The sequence below is a fragment of the Oncorhynchus mykiss genome, chromosome 12, assembly GCF_013265735.2.
Source record: "Oncorhynchus mykiss isolate Arlee chromosome 12, USDA_OmykA_1.1, whole genome shotgun sequence".
Taxonomy (NCBI): Eukaryota; Metazoa; Chordata; class Actinopteri; order Salmoniformes; family Salmonidae; genus Oncorhynchus; species Oncorhynchus mykiss.
This window is the reverse complement of record NC_048576.1, coordinates 61,496,869-61,523,895: the sequence shown is the minus strand read 5'-3', so window position 1 is coordinate 61,523,895 and position 27,027 is coordinate 61,496,869. Positions and strand designations below refer to the sequence as shown.

The window sequence follows — 27,027 nt, the reverse complement described above, 5'->3', positions numbered from 1 at the left end:
TATTGGACATTTTGAATTGGGCCAAATTGGAAGTAATAATGGATGTAGGTTATAGTTTATTGAGATGCATTAATACACCACACTAAAAGTTTGATTGTATGGCTGTTTTACAGCTAATTTCCTGCAGTTCTATGTAGTCTAGTAATGATTTATGTTCACTACTTGGTCAATTGATTTGATGATCAAATCTATGCAAATTCATTATATGAATTGGTAGTTCACCTGTTTTATTTGATTCTGTAATAGGGTATACTGCAACCATGTGTTCAAGCTAATCAAATCAACGTGTATTTAGCGCTGTCCTTTAACAACCACGAAAGGCGCACTAATCATTTAAAATAACACTCATCACGATCTGTTGCCTACGCCTAATAGTGCTTCCCACTCATCATGTATTATTATGACAAATGGAAGATGATCACTTCTCACAATGGTGCTCGTTTAGTAAAGTTAGATCAAAGCTTAATCAATGTCTCGCAAGATCACATAACGATAACATAACGGAAGCGAATATAATAGCATAGTATAGTAGGCCTATAACGTTACTGTTCAACTCTGTTACGCCAAAAGTCCTCATTTAGAATTTCTAATGAGATTTTTAGCTGAAACTGAATAACCATCTAATGAGATGGGTAGCTGAAACTGAATAGTAAAAAAAAAAAAAACATTATTGCGCCAAAACTCAGAGCCACGAGGCAGGATATATGCTGATTGAAACAAAATACAAGTAAGGCTAACAATTTAATAACACCATCTGCTCTAATTCGCTCATGAAAACAGTATTTCAAGAAGATCAAAATGCATTGGCTATTCCCATGAAACTGATTGAGATCAATTAAAATATTTGCATGCAGATGCGGTTTCACCAGCAAAACGTGAATAGGCCTAATTAGCATTCACGATTGACAGTGATGATGGCCTATTTTGAAATGAGGTATGCCTAACTTGAGGGTATTAAAAATACAACATTTTCTTCAGACAATATGTGGGCATTGGCAGACGTTGCAATTGGAGTATGCACTTGATGCATATTCTTTAGCAGAGCTCGCCAACCCTGTTCCTGGAGAGCTAACATCCTGTAGGTTTTCATTCCAACCCTAATCTAGCGCACCTGATTCTAATAATTAGCTGGTTTATAAAATGAATCCGGCTAATTTTCAAACGCAGTCCCTGGGCAGGTTATTACAAACAGTTACAATAACAATACAGGGCACCAGTGGCGAATTTGCCAATCTTGGTGTTCTCTGGCAAATGCCAAACGTCCTGCACGGTGTTGGGCTGTAAGCACAACCCCCACCAGTGGACGTCGGACCCTAATACCACCCTCATGGAATCTGTTTCTGACCGTTTGAGCAGACACATGCACATTTGTGGCCTGCTGGAGGTCATTTTGCAGGGTTCTGGCAGTGCTCCTCCTTGCACAAAGGCGGAGGTAGCAGTCCTGCTGCTGGGTTGTTGCCATCCTACGGCCTCCTCCACGTCTCCTGATGTACTGGCCTGTCTCCTGGTAGCGCATCCATGCTCTGGACACTACGCTGACAGACACAGCAAACCTTCTTGCCACAGCTCGCATTGATGTACCATCCTGGATGAGCTGCACTACCTGAGCCACTTGTATGGGTTGTATACTCCGTTTCATGCTACCACTAAAGTGAAAGCACCGCCAGCATTCAAGTGACCAAAACATCAGCCAGGAAGCATAGGAACTGAGAAGCGGTCTGTGGTCCCCACCTGCAGAACCACTCCTTTATTGGTGGTGTCTTGCTAATTGCCTATAATTTCCACCTGTTGTCTATTCCATTTGCACAACAGCATGTGACATTTATTGTAAATCAGTGTTGCTTCCTAAGTGGACAGTTTGATTTCACAGAAGTGTGATTGACTTGGAGTTACATTGTGTTGTTTAAGTGTTCCCTTAATTTTTTTGAGCAGTGTATATATATATATATCCATTGATTATTGAAGAATAGAACTTATAAATCCCTCATGAGCTTAGTTCATCTGTCACACTCCATGAGAACCCAAAATATAAGCTTGTTTTATTCCAATGTTTGTAAACCTTGTAAAAGTGTTACCAACAAAAAGGTAAACAATAGGCCTATAGCAAATGCAGCATATGGCATTCATTTTTCACATGTAAATAGTACTTTTCTGTAGTGCTCAAAGCATGCCATTCCATGAGAGCAGCATTTATTTTTAAACTCGAATCAATGAGCCCAATCAGTCCTCCGTGACAACACAATCATAAATAATGAGGAGGGGTGGCTAATAAATCCTTAGTTTTGAGGTCATGCTCAGGTAAAACAATTTGGCTAATCTGTACTTCCATATTTCCAAGTCCTATTCTTAAAGATCAAGAGGTATAACATTTATTGGAATGACTGGAATGCTGATAGACTTTGGTTTTTAATGTAAAGATATAATTTAATCATATTATATGTAGTAGAAAGCAATGGGGTAGAAGAAGCCAACATAACCAACCCATAAAGTAAAATGTAACATCCATATATGGCCAGCTATATTAACTTTAACAGTAGATGTCGTTCAATTGGTAACATACATTTTTGTCTTCTTCTAATGCCTTTTATAGGGAAAGTACTCTAAAAGTAACGGAATGTAGTCAGATTATGTTACTGAGTTTGGGTAATCCAAAAAATACGTTACTGATTACAATTTTGGACAGGTAACTGTAACGGATTACATTTAGAAAGTAACCTACCCAACCCTGGGGGTAGATAATCTGATGCTAGATCTGTTAGAAGAGCAATTTGCTAAGAAGTGTCGTGTACGCCCCCCTCTGCACTACGCAACTCACATCGTCCGGGGCAGTGTTTTGAAATCAAACAAGATGTCTGCCGGAGCAGTGCTAATGACGAGCGAGCGTCATATTCGAGACAATAACTATAACAACAATCTTCCAGAGGACCGAATGGACGTTGAAATTGACCCAGGACACAACCTAACGGACCGGGAAGACTTGGACGCCGGAATACAAGCCCCTTGTTCATCTAACGGCAGTGGCGGGGAGGAGGATGAGTCGGAGGCCATTGATCGGGAAAGAGAAGCCGGGGGCTCGATTCCTCAGCGCAACGGGGAAGGAGTGTTGTTGGGCAGGGAGCAAGAGGTCTCGGTCGAAATCGGAGAGACGTATTTATGTCAGCGAGCCGACAAGACATGGCGTAAGTATTTGTTTATAAACCAATACTAGTTAGCTACGTTTGAAAAGGCTGTGAGGCAGAGGCAGAGCACTATTTATCAGTGCGTCCCGACTTGTTCTGCGTGCATCTAAAGACTGATAGAGAAACATTTCGTGACTAACTGCAGGATATTTTTTTTATCGACGTTGTTGGTGATCTCAAGATCAAGTTTGCTTCTTGACCATTAGATATGTTCAATTGTGGTTTTGTTTATTGTTTACATTCAAGCCCATCAAGCTCTATGAGCTGTAAGCTATAGTTAGCAAGCTAGATGTGCATTTTACAGAGATGGCTACAGTTAATTCAGTACAACTCAACCTCTTTCAGATTCTGCTGAGGTTATCCAGTCCCGGCTGAACGAACAGGAGGGCAGAGAGGAGTTCTACGTACACTATGTTGGATGTGAGTGGGGCACACACACAGCACTTCCATGCTCTATCTTTTCATACACCTCTCCTTCTACTTTCCTCCAACTCCCTTTATCATTTCTTCCTTCTCCTCCAATGCCCTCTCTACCCCTCCCCTGGAACTGTAGTTAACAGACGTCTGGATGAGTGGGTGGGCAAGGCTCGCCTGGCACTGACCAAGACGGCGAAGGACGCAGTGACAAAAATCGCTGAGGGTGGAGGAGGGGGTGAGCTGGGGGAGCAGCCCGAGAGGAAGATCACCCGCAACCAGAAACGCAAACATGATGAGATCAACCACGTGCAGAAGGTAGGCTAGTACAGGAGGTTCTAGACTACATACCCCCACAGCGGGGGATCAGGTCCCCTTTGTCAATTTCTAAATTGTTCTTCTGTCAGTCAGATGAGTTAGATTCCGATGTTAAATGGGCTCCCTCTGTTCTGTTTTCTAATGGAACTCCTCTTTCCCTCCAGACGTACGCAGAGATGGACCCCACCACAGCTGCCCTGGAGAAGGAGCATGAGGCGGTAAGTGTGTGTAGCTGTAATGTTATGCACCTTTTGATATACAGAACCTGTCAAAAGTTTGGACGCCTATTCATTCCAGGGTTTTTGTTGAATTTTTTATTATTTTCTACATTGTAGAAGAATAGTGAGGACATCAAATCTATGAAATAATCATGTAGTAATCAAAAGTTGTCAAAAGTGTTAAACAAATCCAAAATATATTTGAGATTCTTCAAAGTAGCCACCTTTTGCCTTGATGACGGCTTTGCACACTCTTGGCATTCTTTCAACCAGCTTCATGAGGTAGTCACCTGGACTGCATTTCAATTAACAGGTGTGCCTTGTTAATTTGTGGAATTCCTTTCCTTAATGGGTTTGAGCCAATCAGTTGTGTTGTGACTAGGTAGGGGTGGTATACAGAAGATAGCCCTATTTGGTAAAATACAAAGTACATATTATGGCAAGAACAGTTCAAATAAGCAAAGAGAAATGGCTGCTCATCATTACTTTAAGACATGTAGGTCAGTCAATCTGGATTTTTAAGAACTTTGAAAGTTTCTTCAAGTGCAGTCACAAAAACCATCAAACGCTATGATGAAACTGGCTCTCATGAGGACCACCACAGGAATGAAACACCCAGTTACCTCTGCTGCAGAGGATAAGTTCATTAGACTTACCAGCCTCAGAAATTGCAGCCCAAAGAAATGCTTCAGAGTTCAAGTAACAGACACATCTCAACATCAACTGTTCAGAGGAGACTGCGTGAATCAGTCCTTCATGGTTGAATTTCTGAAAAAAAAACACTACTAAAGAACACCAATAAGAAGAAACTTGCTTGGGCCAAGAAACACAATCAATGGACATTAGACCGGTGGAAATCTGTCCTTTGGTCTGATTAGTCCAAATGTGAGATTTTTGGTTCCCACCGATGTGTCTTTGTGAGACGCAAAGTAGGTGAATTGATTATCTCCATGTGTAGTTCCCACCGTGAAGCATGGAGGAGGTGTGGGGGTGCTTTGCTGGTGACACTGGCAGTGATTTATTTATAATTCAAGGTTCAACAGTTAACCAGCATGGCTACCACACCATTTTGCAGCGATGCGCCATCCCATCTGGTTTGCGGTTAGTGGAACTATAAATTGTTTTCAACAGGACAATGCCCCAAAACACACCTCCAGGCTGTGTAAGGGTGGTGGTGGAGTGCTGCATCAGATGACCTGGCATACAGAATCACCCCACCTCAACCCAATTGAGAGGGTTTGGGATGAGTTGGACCGCAGAGTGAAAGAAAAGCAGCCAACAAGTGCTCAGCATAATATGGGAACTCCTTGAAACTGTTGGAAAAGCATTCCAGGTGAAGTTGATTGAGAAAATGCTAAGAGTGTGAGAGTGTGCAAGGCAAAGGGTGGCTATTTGAAGTATCTCAAATATCAAATATATTTTGATTTGTTGAACACTTTTTTTGGTTCCTACATGATTCCATATGTGTTATTTCATAATGTTGTCTTCACTATTATTCTACAATGTAGAAAATAGTACAAATTAAAAAAAAAACTTGAATAAATAGGTGTGTCCAAACTTTTGTATGTAGTAGTAAAACAATGCAATTCCTAGAGAAGGGGGGAGGAAAGTATAAATGTGTCCTTGCCTCTCTCTCTCTCTCTCTCTCCCAGATTACTAAAGTGAAGTACGTGGACAAGATCCAGATTGGTAACTTTGAGATTGACGCCTGGTACTTCTCCCCATTCCCAGAGGACTACGGCAAACAGCCCAAGCTGTGGATCTGCGAGTACTGCCTCAAGTACATGAAGTACGAGAAGACCTTCAGATACCACCTGGTCAGTGACTGTCAGCTTCATCAGTTTAAAAGCACTGTTAGCTTCAACATTGCTGTTGTCTTTTTATTACCACCTAGCATTTGAGACTAGTACTTCTATTTGACCAATATACAGTTGAAAAGTATGTGGTTCAAAGCTTATGTCTCATCCTTCTCCACCTCTATTTCCTATCTATATCTGTTCCTCCAGTCCCAATGTCAGTGGAGGCAGCCTCCTGGGAAAGAGATCTACAGGCGGAGCAACATCTCTGTATACGAAGTGGACGGTCGCGACCACAAGGTAAGGACACGAGGCAGGACCAGACCACAGAGAATTACCCCAAACTGTGTCCTTGAAAGCAATATAAACAGGTGTTAGTTAACTGGGAACAAGAACAACCTTGACCATTCAACTCAGGTCTTGGGGTTACCCCTGATTTGCATATGTTTGTTCCAGCCCAGCACTCGCACCTGACTCAACATCATTGAGCAACTGCAAAGTGTATTAAAACAAAACAAACAAACCCGCTGATGATAATACTGACCCATGTTTCTTTCTGTAGATCTACTGTCAGAACCTGTGTCTACTGGCCAAGCTCTTCCTGGACCACAAGACGCTGTACTTTGACGTGGAGCCTTTTGTCTTTTACATCCTGACTGAAGTCAACAGGCAGGGAGCACACATAGTGGGATACTTCTCCAAAGTAAGTACTGGTCCCAGTACAGGGATGGGGATATCGGTGGCTACTACTCCAAATTAAAAAATGTGTATCTGTAATGTAGCTGGTTTCTTTTGGGCATGGGTTAGTAACAGATTTCATTAATGATTGCCATTCAAATCAAAATAAAATAAAATTGTATTTGTCACATGCAACGAACACAGTGAAATGCTTACTTACAAACCCTTAACCAACAATGCAGGAAAAAAAATAAGTGTTAAGAAAATATTTACTAAATAAACTGAAGTAAACAATAAATACATAAAATAGAAAAATAACAAATAATTAAAGAGCAACAATAAAATAACAGTGAAGAGGCTATATACAGGGGGTACCGGTACAGAATCAATGTGTGGGGGGCACAGGTTAGTCGAGGTAATGTGTACATGTAATGCAAATAGTCCGGGTAGCCATTTGGTTAGCTATTCAGGCGTCTTGGGGATAGAAGCTGTTTTTGGACCTAAAAATGTCTTATGTCTTGAAGAAAGTCTCAAATCTGAAGGAAAGTGTTCATCGTTTTAGGAGAATGGATAACTGGTATAGTGTTGGCCTACAAAAGCTGAGCCTGTTTTGTGTGTTCCACAGGAGAAAGAGTCGCCAGATGGGAATAACGTGGCGTGTATCCTCACCCTCCCACCCTACCAGCGCAGAGGATACGGAAAGTTCCTCATAGCCTTCAGTGAGTGGGATACACACACACACACACACACACACACACACACACACACACACACACACACACACACACACGAGCTGGGCAGTATGGACAAAAATCCATATTACGATAAATTGAGTGAATTATTAGGTTAATGATAAATTGTGAGAAGTTAATACAATTATTAAGCACTAATTACTTTATTTATACCCCTTAAACAACAACTACTACTACATTGAATGTTAGCAATTTCCCCATTAGCAATAGCTCATATTAGCTGGCTTAGGCCTATTCCATTTCAAACTTCACATTTCTAGTAAAGGCTACTTATCATTATTGTCGATATCAGTAAGATGTTGTTGATAAATGGCTGGTTTGGTTGGTGACGATTTTTGGTTTATCGTCCCAGCTCTAACACACACTATCACATGTGCTCTCTCTCTAGGTTATGAGCTGTCTAAATTGGAGAGTACAGTAGGTTCTCCAGAGAAGCCCCTGTCAGACCTGGGCAAGCTGAGCTACAGGAGCTACTGGTCGTGGGTGCTGCTGGAGATCCTCAGGGACTTCAGGGGCACGCTCTCCATCAAGGACCTCAGGTACGTACACACGTAACCTCTTCCACCTCACCATAAATATATTCTCATGTACAGTTCCAGTCAAAAGTCTGGACGCACTTACTCATTCCAGGGTTTTTCTCAGTTTTTACTATTTTCTACATTGTAGAATAGCAGTGAAGACATCAACACTATGAAATAACACGTATGGAATCATGTAGTAACCAAAAAAGTGTTTATATTTGAGGTACTTCAAAGTAGCCACCCTTTGCCTTGATGACAGCTTTGCAAACTGTTGGCATTCTCTCAACCAGCTTCATGAGGTAGTCAGTCACCTGTGATGCATTTCAATTAACAGGTGTGCCTTGTTTAAAATTGTATATGTGGAATTTCTTTCATTCTTAATGCGTTTGAGCCAATCAATTGTGACAAGGTGGGGGTGGGATACAGAAGATAGCCCTATTTGGCAAAAGACCAAGTCCATATTATGGCAAGAACAGCTCAAATAAGCAAAGAGAAATTACAGTCCCATCATTACTTTAAGACATGAAGGTCAGTCAATTTGGAAAATTTCAAGAACTTTGAAAGTTTTTTCAAGTGCTGTCGCTATAGTGAAACTGGCTCTCATGAGGACTGCCACAGGAAAGGAAGACCTAGAGTTACCTCTGCTGCAGTGGACCAATTAATTTGTGTGACCTGCCTCAGACATTGCAGCCCAAATAAATGCTTCACGGAGTTCAAGTAACAGGCACATTTCAATATCAACTGTTCAGAGGAGACTGTGTGAATCAGGCCTCCATGGTCGAACTGCTGCAAAGAAACCACTACTAAAGGACACCAATAAGAAGAAGTGACTTGCTTGGGCCAAGAAACATGAGCAATGAACATCAGGCTAGTAGAAATCTGTCCTGATGAGTCCAAATTTTGCATTTTTGGTTCTAACCTCTGTGTCTTTGTGAGATGCGGAGTAGGTGAATGAATGATCTCCATGTGTGGTTCCCACCGTGAAGCATGGAGGAGGATGTGTGGGGGTGCTTTGCTGGTGACACTGTCTGATTTTTATTTAGAATTCAATGCACACTTAACCAGCATGGATACCACAGCATTCTGCAGCGATACGCCATACCATCTGGTTTGCGCTTAGTGGAACTATCATTTGTTTTTCAACAGGACAATGACCAAAAATCACACCTCCTGGCTATGTAAGGGCTAGTTCACCAAGAAGGAGAGTGATGGAGTGCTGCATCAGATGACCTGGCCTCCACAATCACCTGACCTCAACCCAATTGAGAGGGTTTGGGATGAGTAGGACCGCAGAGTGAAGAAAAAGCAGTCAAAAAGTTCTCAGCATATGTGGGAACTCCTTCAAGACAGTTGGCAAAGCACTTCATGAGACTACCTCATGAAGTTGGTTGAGAGAATGCCAAAAGTGTGCAAAGCTGTCATCAACACTTTTTTTGGTTACTACCTGATTCCATACGTTATTTCATAGTTTTGATGTCTTCACTATTATTCAACAATGTAGAAAATAGTAAAAACAAATAAAAATGGAATGATTAGGTGTCCAAATTTTAGATTGGTACTGTTAGTGAATATCCATCCACTTGCAAATCCACAACATAGGTACACCTGCATTCACTTGTACATACACTACCGTTCAAAAGTTTGGGGTCACTTAGAGATGTGCTTTACTTTAAAAAACAAGGACATTTTTTTTTGTCCATTAAATAACAAATTGATCAGAAATCCAGTGTAGACATTGTTAATGATGTAAATGACTATTGTAGCTGGAAAAGGCAGATTGTTTTATGAAATATTTACTATGGAATATTTACATAGGCGTACAGAGGCCTATTATCAGCAACCATCATTCCTGTGTTCCAATGGCATGCTGTGAAGAGGCAACTCCGGGATGCTGACCTTCTAGGCAGACTTGGAAAGAAAAGGCCATATCTCAGACTGACTAATAAAAATAAAATATTAAGACGGGCAAAAGAACACAGACACTGGATAGAGGAACTCTATCTAAAAAGCCAGCATCCCAGAGTCTCCTCTTCACTGTTGACGTTGAGACTGGTGTTTTGCCCGTACTATTTAATGAAGCTTCCAGTTGAAGACTTGTGAGGCGTCTGTTTCTCAAACTAGACACTCTAATGTACTTGTCCTCTTGCTCAGATGGGTACCGGGCCTCCCACTCCTCTTTCTATTCTGGTTAGAGACAGTTTGCGCTGTTCTGTGAAGGGAGTAGTACACAGCATTGTACCAGATCTTCAGTTTCTTGGCAATTTCTCGCATGGAATAGCCTTCATTTCTCAGAACAAGAATAGACTGACGAGTTTCTAGACTGAAAGTCCTCTGTTTCTGGCCATTTTGAGCCTGTAATCGAACCCACAAATGCTGAGGCTCCAGATACTCAACAAGTCTAAAGAAGGCCAGTTTTATTGCTGCTTTAATCAGCACAACAGTTTTCAGCTGTGCTAACATAATTCCAAAAGGGTTTTCTCAGTGAACCCAAATTTTTCAACGGTAGTGTATGTGAACTTCCGACTTCAACTGTATACAACTAAGGTTGGAGTCATAAACTCATTTTTCAATCACTTCACACATTTCTTGTTAACAAACTATAGTTTTGGCAAGTCTGTTAGGACATCTACTTTCCATTTGTTTACAGACAGATTATTTCACTTATAATTCACCGTATCACAATTCCAGTGGGTCAGAAGTTTACATACACTAAGTTGACTGCCTTTAAACCGCTTGGAAAATTCCAGAAAATTGTGTCATGACTTTAGAAGCTTCTGATAGGCTAATTGACATAATTTGAGTCAATTGGAGGCGTACCTGTGGATGTATTTCAAGGCCTACCTTCAAACTCAGTGCCTCTTTGCTTGACATCATGTGAAAATCAAAAGAAATCAGCCAAGACCTCAGAAAAAAAATTGGTTCATCCTTGGGAGCAATTTCCAAATGCCTGAAAGTACCATGCTATTCTATACAAACACTGGTATGCAAGTATAAACACCGTGGGACCACGCAGCTGTCCTACTGCTCAGGAAGGAGATGCGTTCTGTCTCCTAGAGATGAACGTACTTTGGTGCGAAAAGTGCAAATCAATACCAGAACAACAGCAAAGGCCCTTGTGAAGATGCTGGAGGAAACCGGTACAAAAGTATCTATATCCACAGTAAAACGAGTCTTATATCGACATAACCTGAAAAGCCGCTCAACAAGAAAGAAGCCACTGCTCCAAAACCGCCATATAAAAGCCAGACTACGGTTTGCAACTGCACATGGGGACAAAGATTGTACTTTTTGGAGAAATGTCCTCTGGTCTGATGAAACAAAAATAGAACTGTTTGGCCATATTGACCATCGTTATGTTTGGAGGAAAAAGTGGGAGGCTTGCAAGCTGAAGAACACCATCCCAACCATGAAGAAAGGTGGCAGCATCATGTTGCGGGGGTGCTTTGCTGCAGGAGGGTCTGGTGCACTTCACAAAATAGTTGGCAGGAAGGAGAATTATGTGGATATATTGAAGCAACATCTCAAGACAGTCAGGAAGTTAAAGCTTGGTCGCAAATGGGTCTTCCAAATGGACAATGACCCCAAGCACACTTCCAAAGTTGTGGCAAAATGGCTTAAGGACAACAAAGTCAAGGTATTGGAGTGGCCATCACAAAGCCCTGACCTCAATCCTATAGACAATTTGTGGGCAGAAGTGAAAAAGTGTGTGCGAGCAAGGAGGCCTTCAAACCTGACTCAGTTACACCTGCTCTGTCAGGAGGAGTGGGCCAAAATTCACCCACCGTATTGTGGAAGGCTACCTGAAATGTTTGACCCAAGTTAAACAATTTAAAGGCAATTCTACCAAATACTAATTGAGTGTATGTAAACTTTTGACCCACTGGGATTGTGATGAAAGAAATAAAAGCTGAAATAAATCATTCTCTCTCCTCTTATTCTGACATTTCACATTCTTAAAATAAAGTGGTGATCCTAACTGACCTAAGACAGGGAATTTTTACTAGGATTAAATGTCAGGAATTGTGAAAAACTGAGTTTAAATGTATTTGGCTAAGGTGTATGAACACTTCCGACTTCATCTGTACATTTGACCACACACACACCCAGCCCCAGATTCTCATTGCTCTCCTCCCTCCACAGTCAGATGACCAGTATTACCCAGGGTGACATCATCAGTACGCTACAGTCCCTCAACATGGTGAAATACTGGAAGGGCCAGCATGTCATATGTGTCACTCCCAAACTGGTTGAGGAACACCTCAAGAGCGCCCAGTACAAGAAGCCGCCAATCACAGGTAGACATGTTTTCTTTTCACTTCTCCTTTATGTCTCATAGGCTTCGTCCCAAATGACTTATCCCCCCCCCCCCCCCCCAAGGGCTGCAGGTAGCCCAGCGGTTAAGAACGTTGGGCCAGTAATTGAAAGGTCGCTGGTTCGAATCCCTGAGCCGACTACATGAAAAATGTCTGTGCCTTTTGAGTAAGGCACTAGTGTTTCAGGGATATGCAAAAATTCAGATTGACTTGCATATAATATACACTACATGTGTGAAATAGAACAAATGTAAGCACCCACTTTTTTATTATTCCCTATATAAGGAATAGGGTGCCATTTGGGACAAGCCCCTAGTCCCCTCATTTGTAAGGACTTATTAGAAAGGACTGAATACTTTTTTTGTGGCCTTGGTTCCATCTGAAATATACAGCAAAATGATTGAATACTTTATAGAGTTTACCTCCAAGATTTGAAAAATGTGTTTTGCTATTGTGTATAAAAAACAAAAGTATATTCAGACCCCTTGACTTTTTACACATTCTGTTACATTACATCCTTATTGTAAAATGCATTAAATAAATACAAATCCTCAGCAATCTACACACAATACCCCCTAATGACAAAGCGAAAACAGGTTTTTGGAAATTTTTGCAAATGTATTCAAAATAAAAAACTGAAATGCCTGTAATTAAAACAGGTAAAATGTTGAAGGATAATGTTCTCTCTCTTAGAAAATAGTCCTGATCATATAGGTCTAAACCTAGACAATAAAAACTAACAATACCCAGAATTCATACATTTCCTTAATTTTAAATTGTAAAGTTACTGTGTAGGAAGACATGACAAAACACATTTTTCAAATCTTGGAAGAATACTTTATCATTTCGTTCATTTCATTTATCATATCGTTTACCATCATTTTGCTGTCTATTTGATGGAGTCAAGGCCACAATTTTCATTTTTGCAAAAACAAATCTTACCCGTGGGGGTTTCATCAGACCAGAGAATCCTTATTCTCGTGGTCTGAGAGTCTTTAGGTGCCTTTTGGCAAACTCCAAGTGGGCTGTCATGTGCTTCCGTCTGCCTACTCTACCATAAAGGCCTGATTTGGTGGAGTGCTGCAAAGACTGTTGTCCTTCTGGAAAGTTCTCCCATCTCCACAGAGGAACTCTGGAGCTCTGTCAGAGTGACCATTGGGTTCTTGTCACCTCCCTGACCAAGGCCCTTCTCTCCCGATTGCTCAATTTGGACGGGCGGACAGCTCTAGGAAGAGTTTTGGTCGTTCCAAACTTCTTCCATTTAAGAATGATGGAAGCCACTGTGTTCTTGGGGACCTTCAATTCTACAGAAATGTTTTGGTACCCTTCCCCAGACCTTCCCCACAATCCCGTCTTGGAGCTCTACGGACAATTCCTTCAACCTCATTGCTTGGTTTTTGCTCTGATATGCACTGTCAACTGTGGGACAGTATATAGACAAGTGTGTGCCTTTCCAAATCATGTCCAATCAATTGAATTTACCACACGTAGACTCCAGTCAAGTTGTAGAGACGTCTCAAGGATGATAATTGGAAACCGGATGCACCTGACCTAAATTTTCGAGTCCCATAGCAAAGGTTCTGAATACTTATGTAAATAAGGTATTTCTGTTATTTTAATAAATTAGCTAAAAAAAACTGTTTTAGCTTTGCTTTTATGGGGTTTTGTGTGTAGATTGCTGAGGATTTTATTTAATACAGTTTTGAATTAGTCTAACGTAGAAAAATGTGGAAAGTCCAGGGGGTCTGAATACACTGTACTTTGAAGAACTGCTAAAATGGTTTATTTATTCATGATTTTTTTCCCCTCCCAGACAGCATATGCAGCAGCTCTTTAGAGATGAGATGATGACTTGGAATTAAATGATAGTTATAAAACAAATATAATATACACAATTGAAATATTTGATTGAAGTAAAGTAATACGAATAAATTGTGTGTGTGATAAGCGGTAATGGGCCGTGACTACCATCATGAGACTTTTTATTAATTGTTTTATTCTGTGTTACAGCGTTCAATGTTTAAACAAATACTTTTTTTTTTGTTGTAATGTACCAAAACCAAACCAACCTCAAAGCAGTAATCGCTCAGCACTAGTATACAGTATGCAGTTGTCTTGTGAGGATGACATCATAGTAACACTGTCACAATATGTGTGAGCGTGAGCCTGACCAGAGTGTTTCTCTGTCTCCTCAGTTGACACCGTGTGTCTGAAGTGGGCCCCGCCCAAACATAAGCAAGCCAAGTTCTCCAAGAAGTGAGGGGAGGTGCTACTGACATCATGCCAGACCACCCAACCAACCCACACACGCATGGTATTCGTTCTCAAAGTGCCTCCTTCCCTCCCCTTGTTCTTTGTCCCCAGTTTAAGCTATTTGTTGTAAAGCGGAACCAACATGTACATCACTAGCGTCTTTCATTTTTTTTTTTTTTTTTTTTTTTTAATAAACAAGAATAGTGATATTCACTTGGGTGATCTTTTTTCTTTCATTTAACTTAGTGATTTGTACTGACAATTTCTACTTGACTCAATAGCAGTGTTTCTCTTATTTTTTTTCTCCCTTCGGGTGCAAAGGCACCTGAAGCAACTACTATAAAGACTGAGTGAAGACTACTTTATGCTTTGGATATACTGGTAATAACAATCATGGATGAAATTTAAATAGTCAGTATTGTTTAAAACATTTTTTTTAAAGACAATGGTATTATATGGCGCACAGTTGTTACTCATTTGTGTGAAGTGAAATATGACATGAAGTGAGAGAAAGCAATTGATATTAGATTTTTCACATGGAGGCGTTAGGTATTTTCTCAACAAATTCCCGTAAGACTTTGTCTGTATTGTCATGGGGATAATAATACTTTTTTAAAGGAATTGAATGGGAAAACAGGGGTGTACGACACTCTTCCTAGAGTGTTAGGTTTGCAGGCTTTTGCTCTACCCCTGCTCTAACACACCTGAATACCGGTACACTTACTTTTCCTGGCAACTCATCCACGTCGCTCTGGCCAACTGACGCTTCTTCTCCACCATGAGTCTGGATTTGCCTTCTCGACGATTTCTAGAATGCGAGCACATTCTGATTGGTCCCAGAAACAGATATAATGATGCTATCAACTTTAATACTCTTATTGGTTAGATTTGTTCTACGATCCAATAGCTGATGAATTTGTTTTGTACAACGCCCCTCATTTTGAAGTCCGTTTCAGATTGACTGAATGTATGTAGCGATCTATAGAGCAGCAGCATTAAAGTCCGGGTGAGTCATCAGGCAAACACTTGCTGAGCTGCACTGTTTCAGGACTGCCTTAAAGGAATACTTTGCCAAAATCACAACGAGGCCCTTTATCAACTTCCCCAGAGTCAGATGAACTTGTGGATAACATTTTTATGTCTCTGTGTCCAGTATGAAGGAAGTTAAGAGATTTTTACAAGCCAATGCTAACTACATTGGCCTCAAAGTATTCATACCCCTTGACTTATTCCACATTTTGTGTTTATTTTATTTATTTAACTAGGCAAGTCAGTTAAGAACAAATTCAAATTTACAATGACGGCCTACCAAAAGGTAAAAGGCCTCCTGTGGGGATGGGGGCCTAGGATCTTTAAAAAAATATATATAATATAAATATAGGACAAAACACACGAGAGACAACGCTACATAAAGAGAGACCTAAAGACAACATAGCAAGGCAGCAACATATGACAACATGGTAGCAACACAACATGATAACAGCACAAAACATGGTACAAACATTATTGGGCACAGACAACAGAACAAACAGCAAGAAGGTAGACTATAATACATCACACAAAGCAGCCACAAATGTCAGTAAGAGTGAATGTGATTGAGTCTTTGAATGAAGAGATTGAGATAAAACTGTCCAGTCTTGAGTTTGTTCCAGCTTGTTCCAGTCGCTAGCTGCAGCGAACTGAAAAGAGCGACCCAGAGATGTGTGCTTTGGGGACTTTTAACAGAACGTGACTGGCAGATCGGGTGTTGTATGTGGAGGATGAGGGCTGCAGTAGATATCTCAGATATGGGAGAGTGAGGCCGAAGAGGGTTTTATAAATAAGCATCAACCAGTGGGTCTTGCGACAGGTATACAGATATTACCAGTTTACAGAAGAGTATAGAGTGTAGTGATGTGTCCTTTAAGGAGCATTGGTGGCAAATCTGATGGCCGAATGGTAAAGAACATCGAGCCGCTCGAGAGCACCCTTACCTACCGATCTATAAATTATGTCTCAGTAATCTAGCATGGGTAGGATGGTCATCTGAATCAGGGTTAGTTTGGCAGCTGGGGTGAAAGCGGAGCAATTACGATAGAGGAAACCAAGTCTAGATTTAACTTTAGCCTTCAGCTTTGATATGTGCTGAGAGAAGGACAGTCTAGCCATACTCCCAAGTACTTATATGAGGTGACTACCTCAAGCTCTAAACCCTCAGAGGTAATAACACCTGTGGGGCATTCTTCTTACCAAACCACATGACCTTTGTTTTGGAGATGTTCAGAACAAGGTTACGGGTAGTGAAAGCTTGTGGAACACTAAGAAAGCTTTGTTGTAGAGCATTTAACACAAAATCTAGGGAGGGGCCAGCTGAGTATAAGAATATCATCTGCATATAAATGGATGAGCTTCCTACTGCCTGAGCTATGTTGTTGATGTAAATTGAGAAGAGTGTGGGGCCTAGGATCAAGCCTTGGGGTACTCCCTTGGTGACAGGCAGAGATAGCAAATCTTTGGACTTTATACACCGCACTCTTTGAGAGAATTAGCTAGCAAACCAAAGACCCCTCAGAAACACCAATATTCCTTAGCCGGCCAACAAGAATGGAATGGTCTACCGTATCAAAATCTTTGGCCAAGTCAATAAAATAGCAGCACAATATTGCTTAGAATCAAGGGCAATGGTGACATTATTGAGGACCTTTTTAAGGTTGCAGTGTCACATCCATAACCTGAGTGGAAACCAGATTGCATACTCGATAATACTATAGACATCATAAAGCCAGTCAGTTGATTATTGACAAGTTTTTCCAACACTTTTGATAAACAGGGCAAAATAGAAATAGGCCTATAACAGTTAGGATCAGCTTGATCTCCCCCGAATAAAGGACGAACTGTAGTTGCCTTCCAAGCAATGGGAACCTCCCAAGAAAAGAGAGACAGGTTAAAAAGGTTGGAGATGGGCTTGGCGATGATAGGGGCAGCAACCTTAAAGATGAAAGGGTCTAAACCATCTGACCCAGATGTTTTTTTTGGGTCAAGTTGAAGGAGCTCCTTTAGTACCTCGGACTCAGTGACCGCCTGTAGGGAGAAACTTTGTAGCGGTGCAGGGGAAAAAGAGGGAGAAGCATCAGGGATAGTAGCATTAGAAGGGGTGGGAGATGAGGAAATGTTGGATGGGCAAGGAGGCATGGCTGAGTCAAATAGGAATCCTGACTTAACGAAGAGGTTTTTAAAGAGCTCCGCCATGTGCTTCTTGTCAGTGACACCCACATCATTAACATTAAAGGACATGGGCAGCGTTGAGGAGCAGAGTTTATTCTCCAGGTCATTAACCGTTTTCCAGAACTTCTTGGGGTTAGACCCACAGAGAGAGAACTGCTCCTTAAAGTAACTAACTTTGGCCTTCCGGATAGTCCGAGCGCACTTATTTTTCATTTGCCTGAACAATAGCCAGTCAGCCTGAGTATGCGTGCGCCGAGCCTTTTGCCAAGTGCAATTCTTGAGGTGGAGTGACTCTGCAAGATCACGGTCGAACCAGGGGCTGAACCTTTTAAATTCTCATTTTCTTTATGGAGGCGTGTTTGTTAACAATACCACTGAAAAATATCAAAAAAGAAGGTCCAAGCACTCTTCAACAGAGGGGATCAAGCTGATTCTATACCATTTTACAGAGTCCAGTTCATGAAGGAAGGCCTGCTCATGAAAGTTTTTTAGCAAGTGTCTATGACAAATCAGGACAGGTCGTTTCACTGAGCAGCCATCACGAACACAAGCTGTAAAACAGTGATCGCTAAGGTCATTACAGAAAACACCAGACTGATACCTATTAGGATTATTTGTGAGAATAACATCAAGGAGAGTAGCCTTTTCTGGGTGTTTGGAGTCATGCCTTGTGGGATTGGTAATAATCTGAGAAAGATTTAGGCAGTCCCATTGTTATAGCCCAAATAAATAAATCATTTTTTAAACACATTTTCATACTACCCTTTCATGACAAAGTGAAAACATGATTTAAGAAATGTTTGTAAATTTATTGAAAATGAAATCTGGAAATATCTCATTTACATAAGTATTCACACCCCTGAGTGTGAATGTTAGAATCACCATTGGCATTTGAAGGGGGTTCACCTAAGAGTCATGATAGGGGCTGTACCAAATGTTTGATGTATTATAATAATTGATTATGCTTATGTTGTATAAATAGAAGGGGAGGGGTTAAGAATATACAGTGCCTTGCGAAAGTATTCGGCCCCCTTGAACTTTGCGACCTTTTGCCACATTTCAGGCTTCAAACATAAAGATATAAAACTGTATTTTTTTGTTAAGAATCAACAACAAGTGGGACACAATCATGAAGTGGAACGACATTTATTGGATATTTCAAACTTTTTTAACAAATCAAAAACTGAAAAATTGGGCGTGCAAAATTATTCAGCCCCTTTACTTTCAGTGCAGCAAATTCTCTCCAGAAGTTCAGTGAGGATCTCTGAATGATCCAATGTTGACCTAAATGACTAATGATGATAAATACAATCCACCTGTGTGTAATCAAGTCTCCGTATAAATGCACCTGCACTGTGATAGTCTCAGAGGTCCGTTAAAAGCGCAGAGAGCATCATGAAGAACAAGGAACACACCAGGCAGGTCCGAGATACTGCTGTGAAGAAGTTTAAAGCCGGATTTGGATACAAAAAGATTTCCCAAGCTTTAAACATCCCAAGGAGCACTGTGCAAGCGATAATATTGAAATGGAAGGAGTATCAGACCACTGCAAATCTACCAAGACCTGGCCGTCCCTCTAAACTTTCAGCTCATACAAGGAGAAAACTGATCAGAGATGCAGCCAAGAGGCCCATGATCACACTGGATGAACTGCAGAGATCTACAGCTGAGGTGGGAGACTCTGTCCATAGGACAACAAATCTGGCCTTTATGGAAGAGTGGCAAGAAGAAAGCCATTTCTTAAAGATATCCATAAAAAGTGTTGTTTAACGTTTGCCACAAGCCACCTGGGAGACACACCAAACATGTGGAAGAAGGTGCTCTGGTGAGATGAAACCAAAATGGAACATTTTGGCAACAATGCAAAACGTTATGTTTGGCGTAAAAGCAACACAGCTCATCACCCTGAACACACCATCCCCACTGTCAAACATGGTGGTGGCAGCATCATTGTTTGGGCCTGCTTTTCTTCAGCAGGGACAGGGAAGATGGTTAAAATTGATGGGAAGATGGATGGAGCCAAATACAGGACCATTCTGGAAGAAAACCTGATGGAGTCTGCAAAAGACCTGAGACTGGGACGGAGATTTGTCTTCCAACAAGACAATGATCCAAAACATAAAGCAAAATCTACAATGGAATGGTTCAAAAATAAACATATCCAGGTGTTATGGCCAAGTCAAAGTCCAGACCTGAATCCAATCGAGAATCTGTGGAAAGAACTGAAAACTGCTGTTCACAAATGCTCTCCATCCAACCTCACTGAGCTCGAGCTGTTTTGCAAGGAGGAATGGGAAAAAATTTCAGTCTCTCGATGTGCAAAACTGATAGAGACTTACCCCAAGCGACTTACAGCTGTAATCGCAGCAAAAGGTGGCGCTACAAAGTATTAACTTAAGGGGGCTGAATAATTTTGCACGCCCAATTTTTCATTTTTTGATTTGTTAAAAAAGTTTGAATTTTCCAATAAATGTTGTTCCACTTCATGATTGTGTCCCACTTGTTGTTGATTCTTCACAAAAAAATACAGTTTTATATCTTTATGTTTGAAGCCTGAAATGTGGCAAAAGGTCGCAAAGTTCAAGGGGGCCGAATACTTTCGCAAGGCACTGTATATACATTATGAGGTTTAATATTGTTCCACAGTACTTTTCTAGGCTCTCTGCCTCTTATGAAGAAACTGTCTGAGAAATGTGTGTCTGTGAAGACAGAACTCTGCAGGGGAGTGTAAGAGATAAGAGATTAGTTAGACATTCCACTATAAATCAACTTGGACATTTACTGCTAAGCTTTTAGATAGCTATATAAACAAGAGTTTTAGTGTTGAGTAGGTATGGTTTTGGTCTCATGGGTAAAAGATAATGACATAGGCAGTGGCATCACTTGGGCTGGACTAATAAAATAACATGGGACCTTTTCTTTGATGCAGAACTTACTTGGAAACGTGTGTTATGTTCCTGTTGTCAACTTCTGTCTGCAATTGCATTAAAGGTTTTTTAATTATTTAATTAAAGATATTGTCATAATGCTAATTTCACCAATGATTGACAAGGAACAAGGAAACAAGGTCTCTGAATCTCTAAGAGCTTTGCACACCTGGATTGTACTATATTTGCACATGATTATTTTTTTTATTTTATTTTTATTTATATTTATTATATATTTTTAAATTCTTCAATTGGCTGTTGATCATAGCTAGACAGACCTTTTCAAGTCTTGCCATATACTTAAGTCGAAAGTGTAACTAGACCACTTAGGAACATTCAATGTCGTCTTGGTAAGCAACTCCAGTGTATATTTGGCTTTGTGTTTTAGGTTATTGTCCTGCTGAAAGGTGAATTTGTCTCCCAGTGTCTGTTGCAAAGCAGACTAAACTAGGTTTTCCTCTAGGATTTTTCCTGTGCTTAGCTCTTTTCCGTTTCTTATTATTCCTAAAGAAAACTCTGTAGTCCTTGCCGATGACAAGCATACCCATAACATTATGCAGCCACAACCATGCTTGAACATATGAAGTGGTACTACTGTAAGTAGAATTTGCCCCAAACAACGCTTTGTATTCAGGACTTAAAGTTAATTTCTTTGACACTTTTTTGCAGTTTTAATTTAGTGCCTTGTTGCAAACAGGATGCATGTTTTGGAATATTACTATTCTGTACAGGATTCCTTCTTTTCACTCTGTCAATTAGGTTAGTATTGTGGAGTAACTACAATGTTATTGATCCATCCTAATTTTTCTTACATCACAGCCATTAAACTAACTATTTTAAAGTCATGGTGAAATCGCTGAGTGGTTTCCTTTCTCTCCTGGCAGGTTAAGTTAGGAAGGACACCTATATATTTTGTAGTGACTGGGTGCATTGATACAAAGTTTAGTGAATAACTTCACCATGCTCAAAGGGATATTCAGTGTCTGCTTTTTAAAAATGTTTTATCTACCAATAGGTGCTCTTCTTTGCGAGGCATTAGCAAACCTCCGCGGTCTTTGTGGTTGGATCCGTGTTTGACATTCACTGCTCAACTGGGGGACCTTACAATTATCTGTATGTGTGGGGTACAGAGATGAGGTAGTCATTCAAAACACATGTTAAATGCTATTATTGCACACGGAGTGAGTCCATGCAACTTATTTTTTACTCCTGAACTTATTTAGGCTTGCCAAAAGACAGGGTTGAAGAAATATTGATAAGCTTAGAATTTTTATACATTTTTTAAACGTTTCAAAAAATATAATTCCACTTTGACATTATGGGGTATTTTGTGTAGGCCAGTGACACAAAATCTCAATTAATACAGTTTATTTTCAGGCTGTAACAACAATGTGTAAAAAAGTAAAGGGGTGTGAATAATTTCTGAAGGCAGTGTTAGCACAATGACTGTAAGTCTATGGGTATTCGAAGTATCCCTTTAATTAGGGCTAGGCGTCCCGCTTACGGGACAACTTCCGGTGACGCTGGAGGGCGCGCAATTCAAATAAATAATCATAAAAATTATGGATATTAAACATTTAGATACATACAAGTGTCTTATATCGTTTGAAAGCTTAAGTTCTTGTTAATCTAACTGCACTGTCTGATTTACAGTAGCTCTTACAGTGAAAGCATGCCATGCGATTGTTTGAGGACGGCGCCCCACATCAAAATATTTTTCCTCCGGCACAGGTTTCATAAATTCACAAATAGCGATTAAATATCCACTTACTTTTTGAAGATCTTCCTTTGATTTGTCATACAAAGGGTCCCAGCTATAACATGTAGTGTCGTTTTGTTAAATAAAATCCTTCTTTATATCCCAAAGTCTGTTTAGTTGGCGCCATTGATTTGAGTAATCCACTCGTTCAACGTTAGACTGCTGACACCCTGTGGAAGCCATAGGAATTGCAACCTGGGAGCTACAATTCAGTATGCCCCTATACTTTTCATTGTAAGAGCATGGTCTCTCAAAAAAAACGATTAACCCTATTACAGGGGCTGAGTCACTGGCTTACTGGTGCTCTTCCATGCTGTCCCTAAGAGGGGTGCGTCACTGAGTGGGATGAATCACTGAAGTGATCTTTCTGTCTGGGTTGGCGCCCCCTGCGGGTTCGTGCCATGGGGGAGATCTTTGTGGGCTATATTCGGCCTTGTCTCATGGTAGTAAATTGGTGGTTTGACGATATCCCTCTAGTGGTGTGGGGGCTGTGCTTTGGCAAAGTGGGTGGGGTTATATTCTGCCTGGTTGGCCCTGTCCGAGGGTATCGTCGGACGGGGCCACAGTGTCTCCCGACCCCTTCTATCGCAGCCTCCAGGGCTAGGATCAGTCTGTTATATCTGGAGTATTTCTCCTGTCTTATCTGGTATCCTGTGTGAATTTAAGTATGCTCCCTCTAATTCTCTTTCTCTCTGAGAACCTGAGCCCTAGGACCATGCCTCAGGACTACCTGGCCTGATGACTCCTTGCTGTCCCCAGTCCACGTGGTTGTGCTGCTGCTCTAGTTTCAACTGTTCTGCCTGCGGCTATGGAACCCAGACCTGTTCACCGGATGTGCTACCTTGTCCCGGAACTGCTGTTTTCGACTCTCTCTCTCTACCGCACCTGCCATCTCTAACTCTGAATGATCGGCTATGAAAAGCCAACTGACAGTTACTCCTGAGGTGCTGACCTGTTTCACCTTCTACAACCACAGTGATTATTATTATTATTTGACCCTGCTGGTCATCTATGAATGTTTGAACATCTTGGCCATGTACTTTTATAATCTCCACCAGGCACAGCCAGAAGAGGACTGGCCACCCCTCAGAGCCTGGTTCCTCTAGATTTCTTCCTAGGCTCCTGCCTTTCTAGGGAGTTTTTCCTAGCCACCGTGCTTCTACATCTGCATTGCTTGCCGTTTGGGGTTTTAGGCTGGGTTTCTGTATAGCACTTTGTGACTGATCGGCTGATGTAAAAAGGGCTTTCTAAATAAATGTGATTGATTGATTCAGCGTGTGGACAGCCTCCCCTGGGGAATCGCATTGTGGGAGGAAGTGCAGCTCGAGAAGGAGCTTCGCCGTGGCAGGTGGACATTCAGATTGGGGCCAGTGGACATGTATGTGGGGGTTCCCTCATCACCAGGGACTGGGAGCTGTGTGCCGTTCACTGCTTCCCCAAGTAAGACTACTTACTGCCTGTGGGATTGGTGGGGATCCAACCTGGGTTGTCTCAGCAGTTTATCCAGGTTTAATCATCTATTTAAGAAATATTGTCTGAAATATACAAAATAGTTACCTGGAATACTTCACATACACTACATGTCCGAACATCTCATTCCAAAATCATGAGCATTTATATGGAGTTGATGCCCCAACTTCCTAACCCCAGGGCACATTTAAACAATGCCAAAAACTTCAGTGATTACAGTGAACATTTAGGCTAGTTCTTGTATAGGATGGAGTGATTCTGAAGGGAGGAGTATTGTTGAGAAAGGGCTTTGTAGAGGAACAGAGGAGTGAATGAAAGATCAACTTAGTGGGTGTTACTTGTTCCTATTAAGCTACAGATCAGTAATGGGAGTAATCCTGAACCTGTCTAGAACCTGTCAATGCAAAACAGCCGGCATGCAAAGTTGACCTCAAGCAAATCACATCAAGGTTGTTGGTTTCTGGGCCAGTTGTATGAGAGGAGGGTAATTTACATTTAAGTCATTTTAGTCATTAAGCAGACACTTATCCAGTGCGACAAAGCCCCTATCAACATTCACAGTGAATACTTTTGTTTATATGCTACATTTGGTTCCAATTAATTATAGTTAAATGTGCAATAAAGTGTTGTGCCTAGGCATAGTCCTATTTAATTCAACCCTAGCTGTTGATGTAGGCAATAGATTTAAAAAAGCAGGGCTGCTATATCTAGCTTAGCTGTGGAAGAGCACACGTCTTCACGGTTTCACATTGTAAACCATAATAACTGCACAGGACGACGTACAGTACACCCTTAAACAACAGTTCAGTTCATTAACCTGTTGTGTTAGGCTCCGTTAGGCTTCTTAGCTAAGTGTGAAAAGAGGTTATGTATTCGTCCAAATGAGCAGGGCGAATCCGTGCCCGCACAGGCCTATCTTCAGCCACCACTGCTTGTGTCTTTGGCCCTTGGGGAGCCCAGAGAGGCTTGGGCTCAGGTGGTAGTGGTGGAGGAGAGGCATCAGGTGGTTTCTCTGTATGTCTGTGTTGTACTTGCCCATGAGAGATGAGTGGGTATTTACATTCCATGAGGGGCTGGGACTTTCCTGAGGTGGCTGGTGTGCCAGCGTGATCGATTGCTCGGGATAAAGGTGGTGGGCCCCAGTTGTCAAGCAACCTGGAAAGGTTCTGACCAGATTGAGGCCATTTTGTTGCACCGCTGAGGCAGACTGATGTGATGAGAGATGCCGGTGAAACCTGTGTGGTGTTTTTGCTTGCTCTATAGTGCATTAGCATTTGGTTCAGGAACCGCACTAGCGGTTTGGAACATGCACCCATGGACTAGGTGTGCTCTGATGCCGTTCTTCAGCTTTTTGTTGACACTTTCAAAATAACTACTTGTTTTGTCACAAACTGAAAGAAGTGAACTATTTATCAATCAGGAAATGGCGGAGCAATTTCTGCATAGTGCATCTTTAAACTGAAGTGCTATACACTAGCCTACAAATGAAGGATCTGTTTTGTCATTTATCACATTTCCCAGTACCTATTTCTCTTTTAAAAGATTATGTGGATGATATTGCCCCAATTAATTTATACATTTACAAATATGTCAGTTACTTAAATGTCTGTAAATGATTTTGACTTTCTCTGAACTGGAAGCCAATATTATATCTATCCCTAGTTGAAATTGTAACGATCGTCCTCTTCTTCTGACGAGGAGTAAGAGAGGTCAGACCAATGTGCAGCGTGGTATGTGTCAATTTTAGTTTATTAAACTGAACACTAAAGAATACAAAATAACAAACTGAATGATACAAACGAAAACCGAAACAGTCCTGAAATGTGAAACAAACATTACAACAGGAAACAAATCACCCACCACTCAAAAGTGAAACCAGGCTACCTGAATATGGTTCTCAATCAGGGACAACGATAAACAGCTGCCTCTGATTGAGAACCATACCAGGCCAAACACAGAAATCCCAAAACATAGAAAAAGGAACATAGACAACCCACTCAACTCACGCCCTGACCATACTTAAACAAAGACATAATAAAATAACTAAGGTCAGAACGTGACAGAAATAGAGATTTTATAGGCACTAACCCTGCCATGGTTCATTGGAAAGATTAATGGCATTTTTGTAGGGGGTTTGGATAAATACCGAAAATAAGATCTGTGGGAAACACAGGCTAAGGAGATCATAATATGTTTGTTCTGTGAGATAATCTTAAATCAGCTAAATTCACTTATTGTGAATTAGGTTGTTTGATTTAATCAAGATACTGACACCTTCAGAATGGTTTCACTGTAACATGAAGAGGTGGAGCAATGCTGGCCTGGACAGATCCAATAAACATTTCATAACACATACTGTCATGTCTTTACTATCATGAATGTGATGGTGATTATTTCAAATCAAATCAATTAACTATGCTTAATTATTACGATGATTAAATTAATCCTGTAACAATTAACTCATTAGCAATCTTGGGGCACCACAGAAAACGTTTATTTAACGAGTTACCGTTTTCCGAATGAACTCTTAAAGATAAAGATCTCTTACATTTCAGTCATTAATTAATTGTTACCTTCTATCAGTCTCATTCTGAATGTCCCAAAACTCCTGGATATTTGCACGAACCCAAGCATAAATGATGAATCAGCAATTTACAAATTGGCTTAATTATTTATTTACTAACTAAATAATCACACAGAATTACATAAATACACAAACAGAATCGCTTACACATTGATTATTACATAATGCAATGAAAAGTCCCTAGTGGACTAAACCGATAATAAGGCTTGTAACACCAAATGACGGATTCAAAAGAGAGGGAACGGTGATACTTGTTACCAGCATAAACTACCAAGTTAAGTTCTGCAGCAGTTTGGCACCATAGCAGCATACAGCTTTAAGGCCACTCCATCCTCTTCTGCTGGTTCCAGCTCCGTTCACTAACATACATACAGCTGAGAACTATGCTCATGGAAATGCGAATATCTTGCACATGAATGGCCGCTCATTCGAAAGAATTGCAATGTACATATTTACGTGTGTATGTCTTTGCTGTCTTTATGTTGAAAACATTCGATCCATCTACGGGGAGTAATTCAACAGAAAGTCTCTTGTTGTCCAGCAGAGATCAAAGTCTTTCATAGTTTTAGCGTGTTCAGTGGGCTCTGTTATTATGTATATGTCAGACGTACCAATGGTCGTTTGATAGGGGAATTTTCTTT

At 40.9% G+C, this 27,027-nt stretch overlaps 1 protein-coding gene across 1 annotated transcript; it reads left to right on the top strand.

Annotated features, from left to right (window-relative positions):
* Window positions 1–2,787: 2,787 nt before the first annotated feature.
* On the top strand, window positions 2,788–14,594 carry kat8 (K(lysine) acetyltransferase 8). Its single transcript, XM_021626058.2, has 11 exons — window positions 2,788–3,179; window positions 3,525–3,599; window positions 3,733–3,911; window positions 4,076–4,129; window positions 5,782–5,946; window positions 6,136–6,225; window positions 6,488–6,628; window positions 7,229–7,322; window positions 7,744–7,894; window positions 12,017–12,171; window positions 14,385–14,594. Exons 1-11 carry the CDS (start codon window positions 2,849–2,851, stop codon window positions 14,447–14,449), a joined length of 1,500 nt encoding a protein of 499 aa, XP_021481733.1. The 5' UTR covers window positions 2,788–2,848; the 3' UTR covers window positions 14,450–14,594.
* Window positions 14,595–27,027: the final 12,433 nt, after the last annotated feature.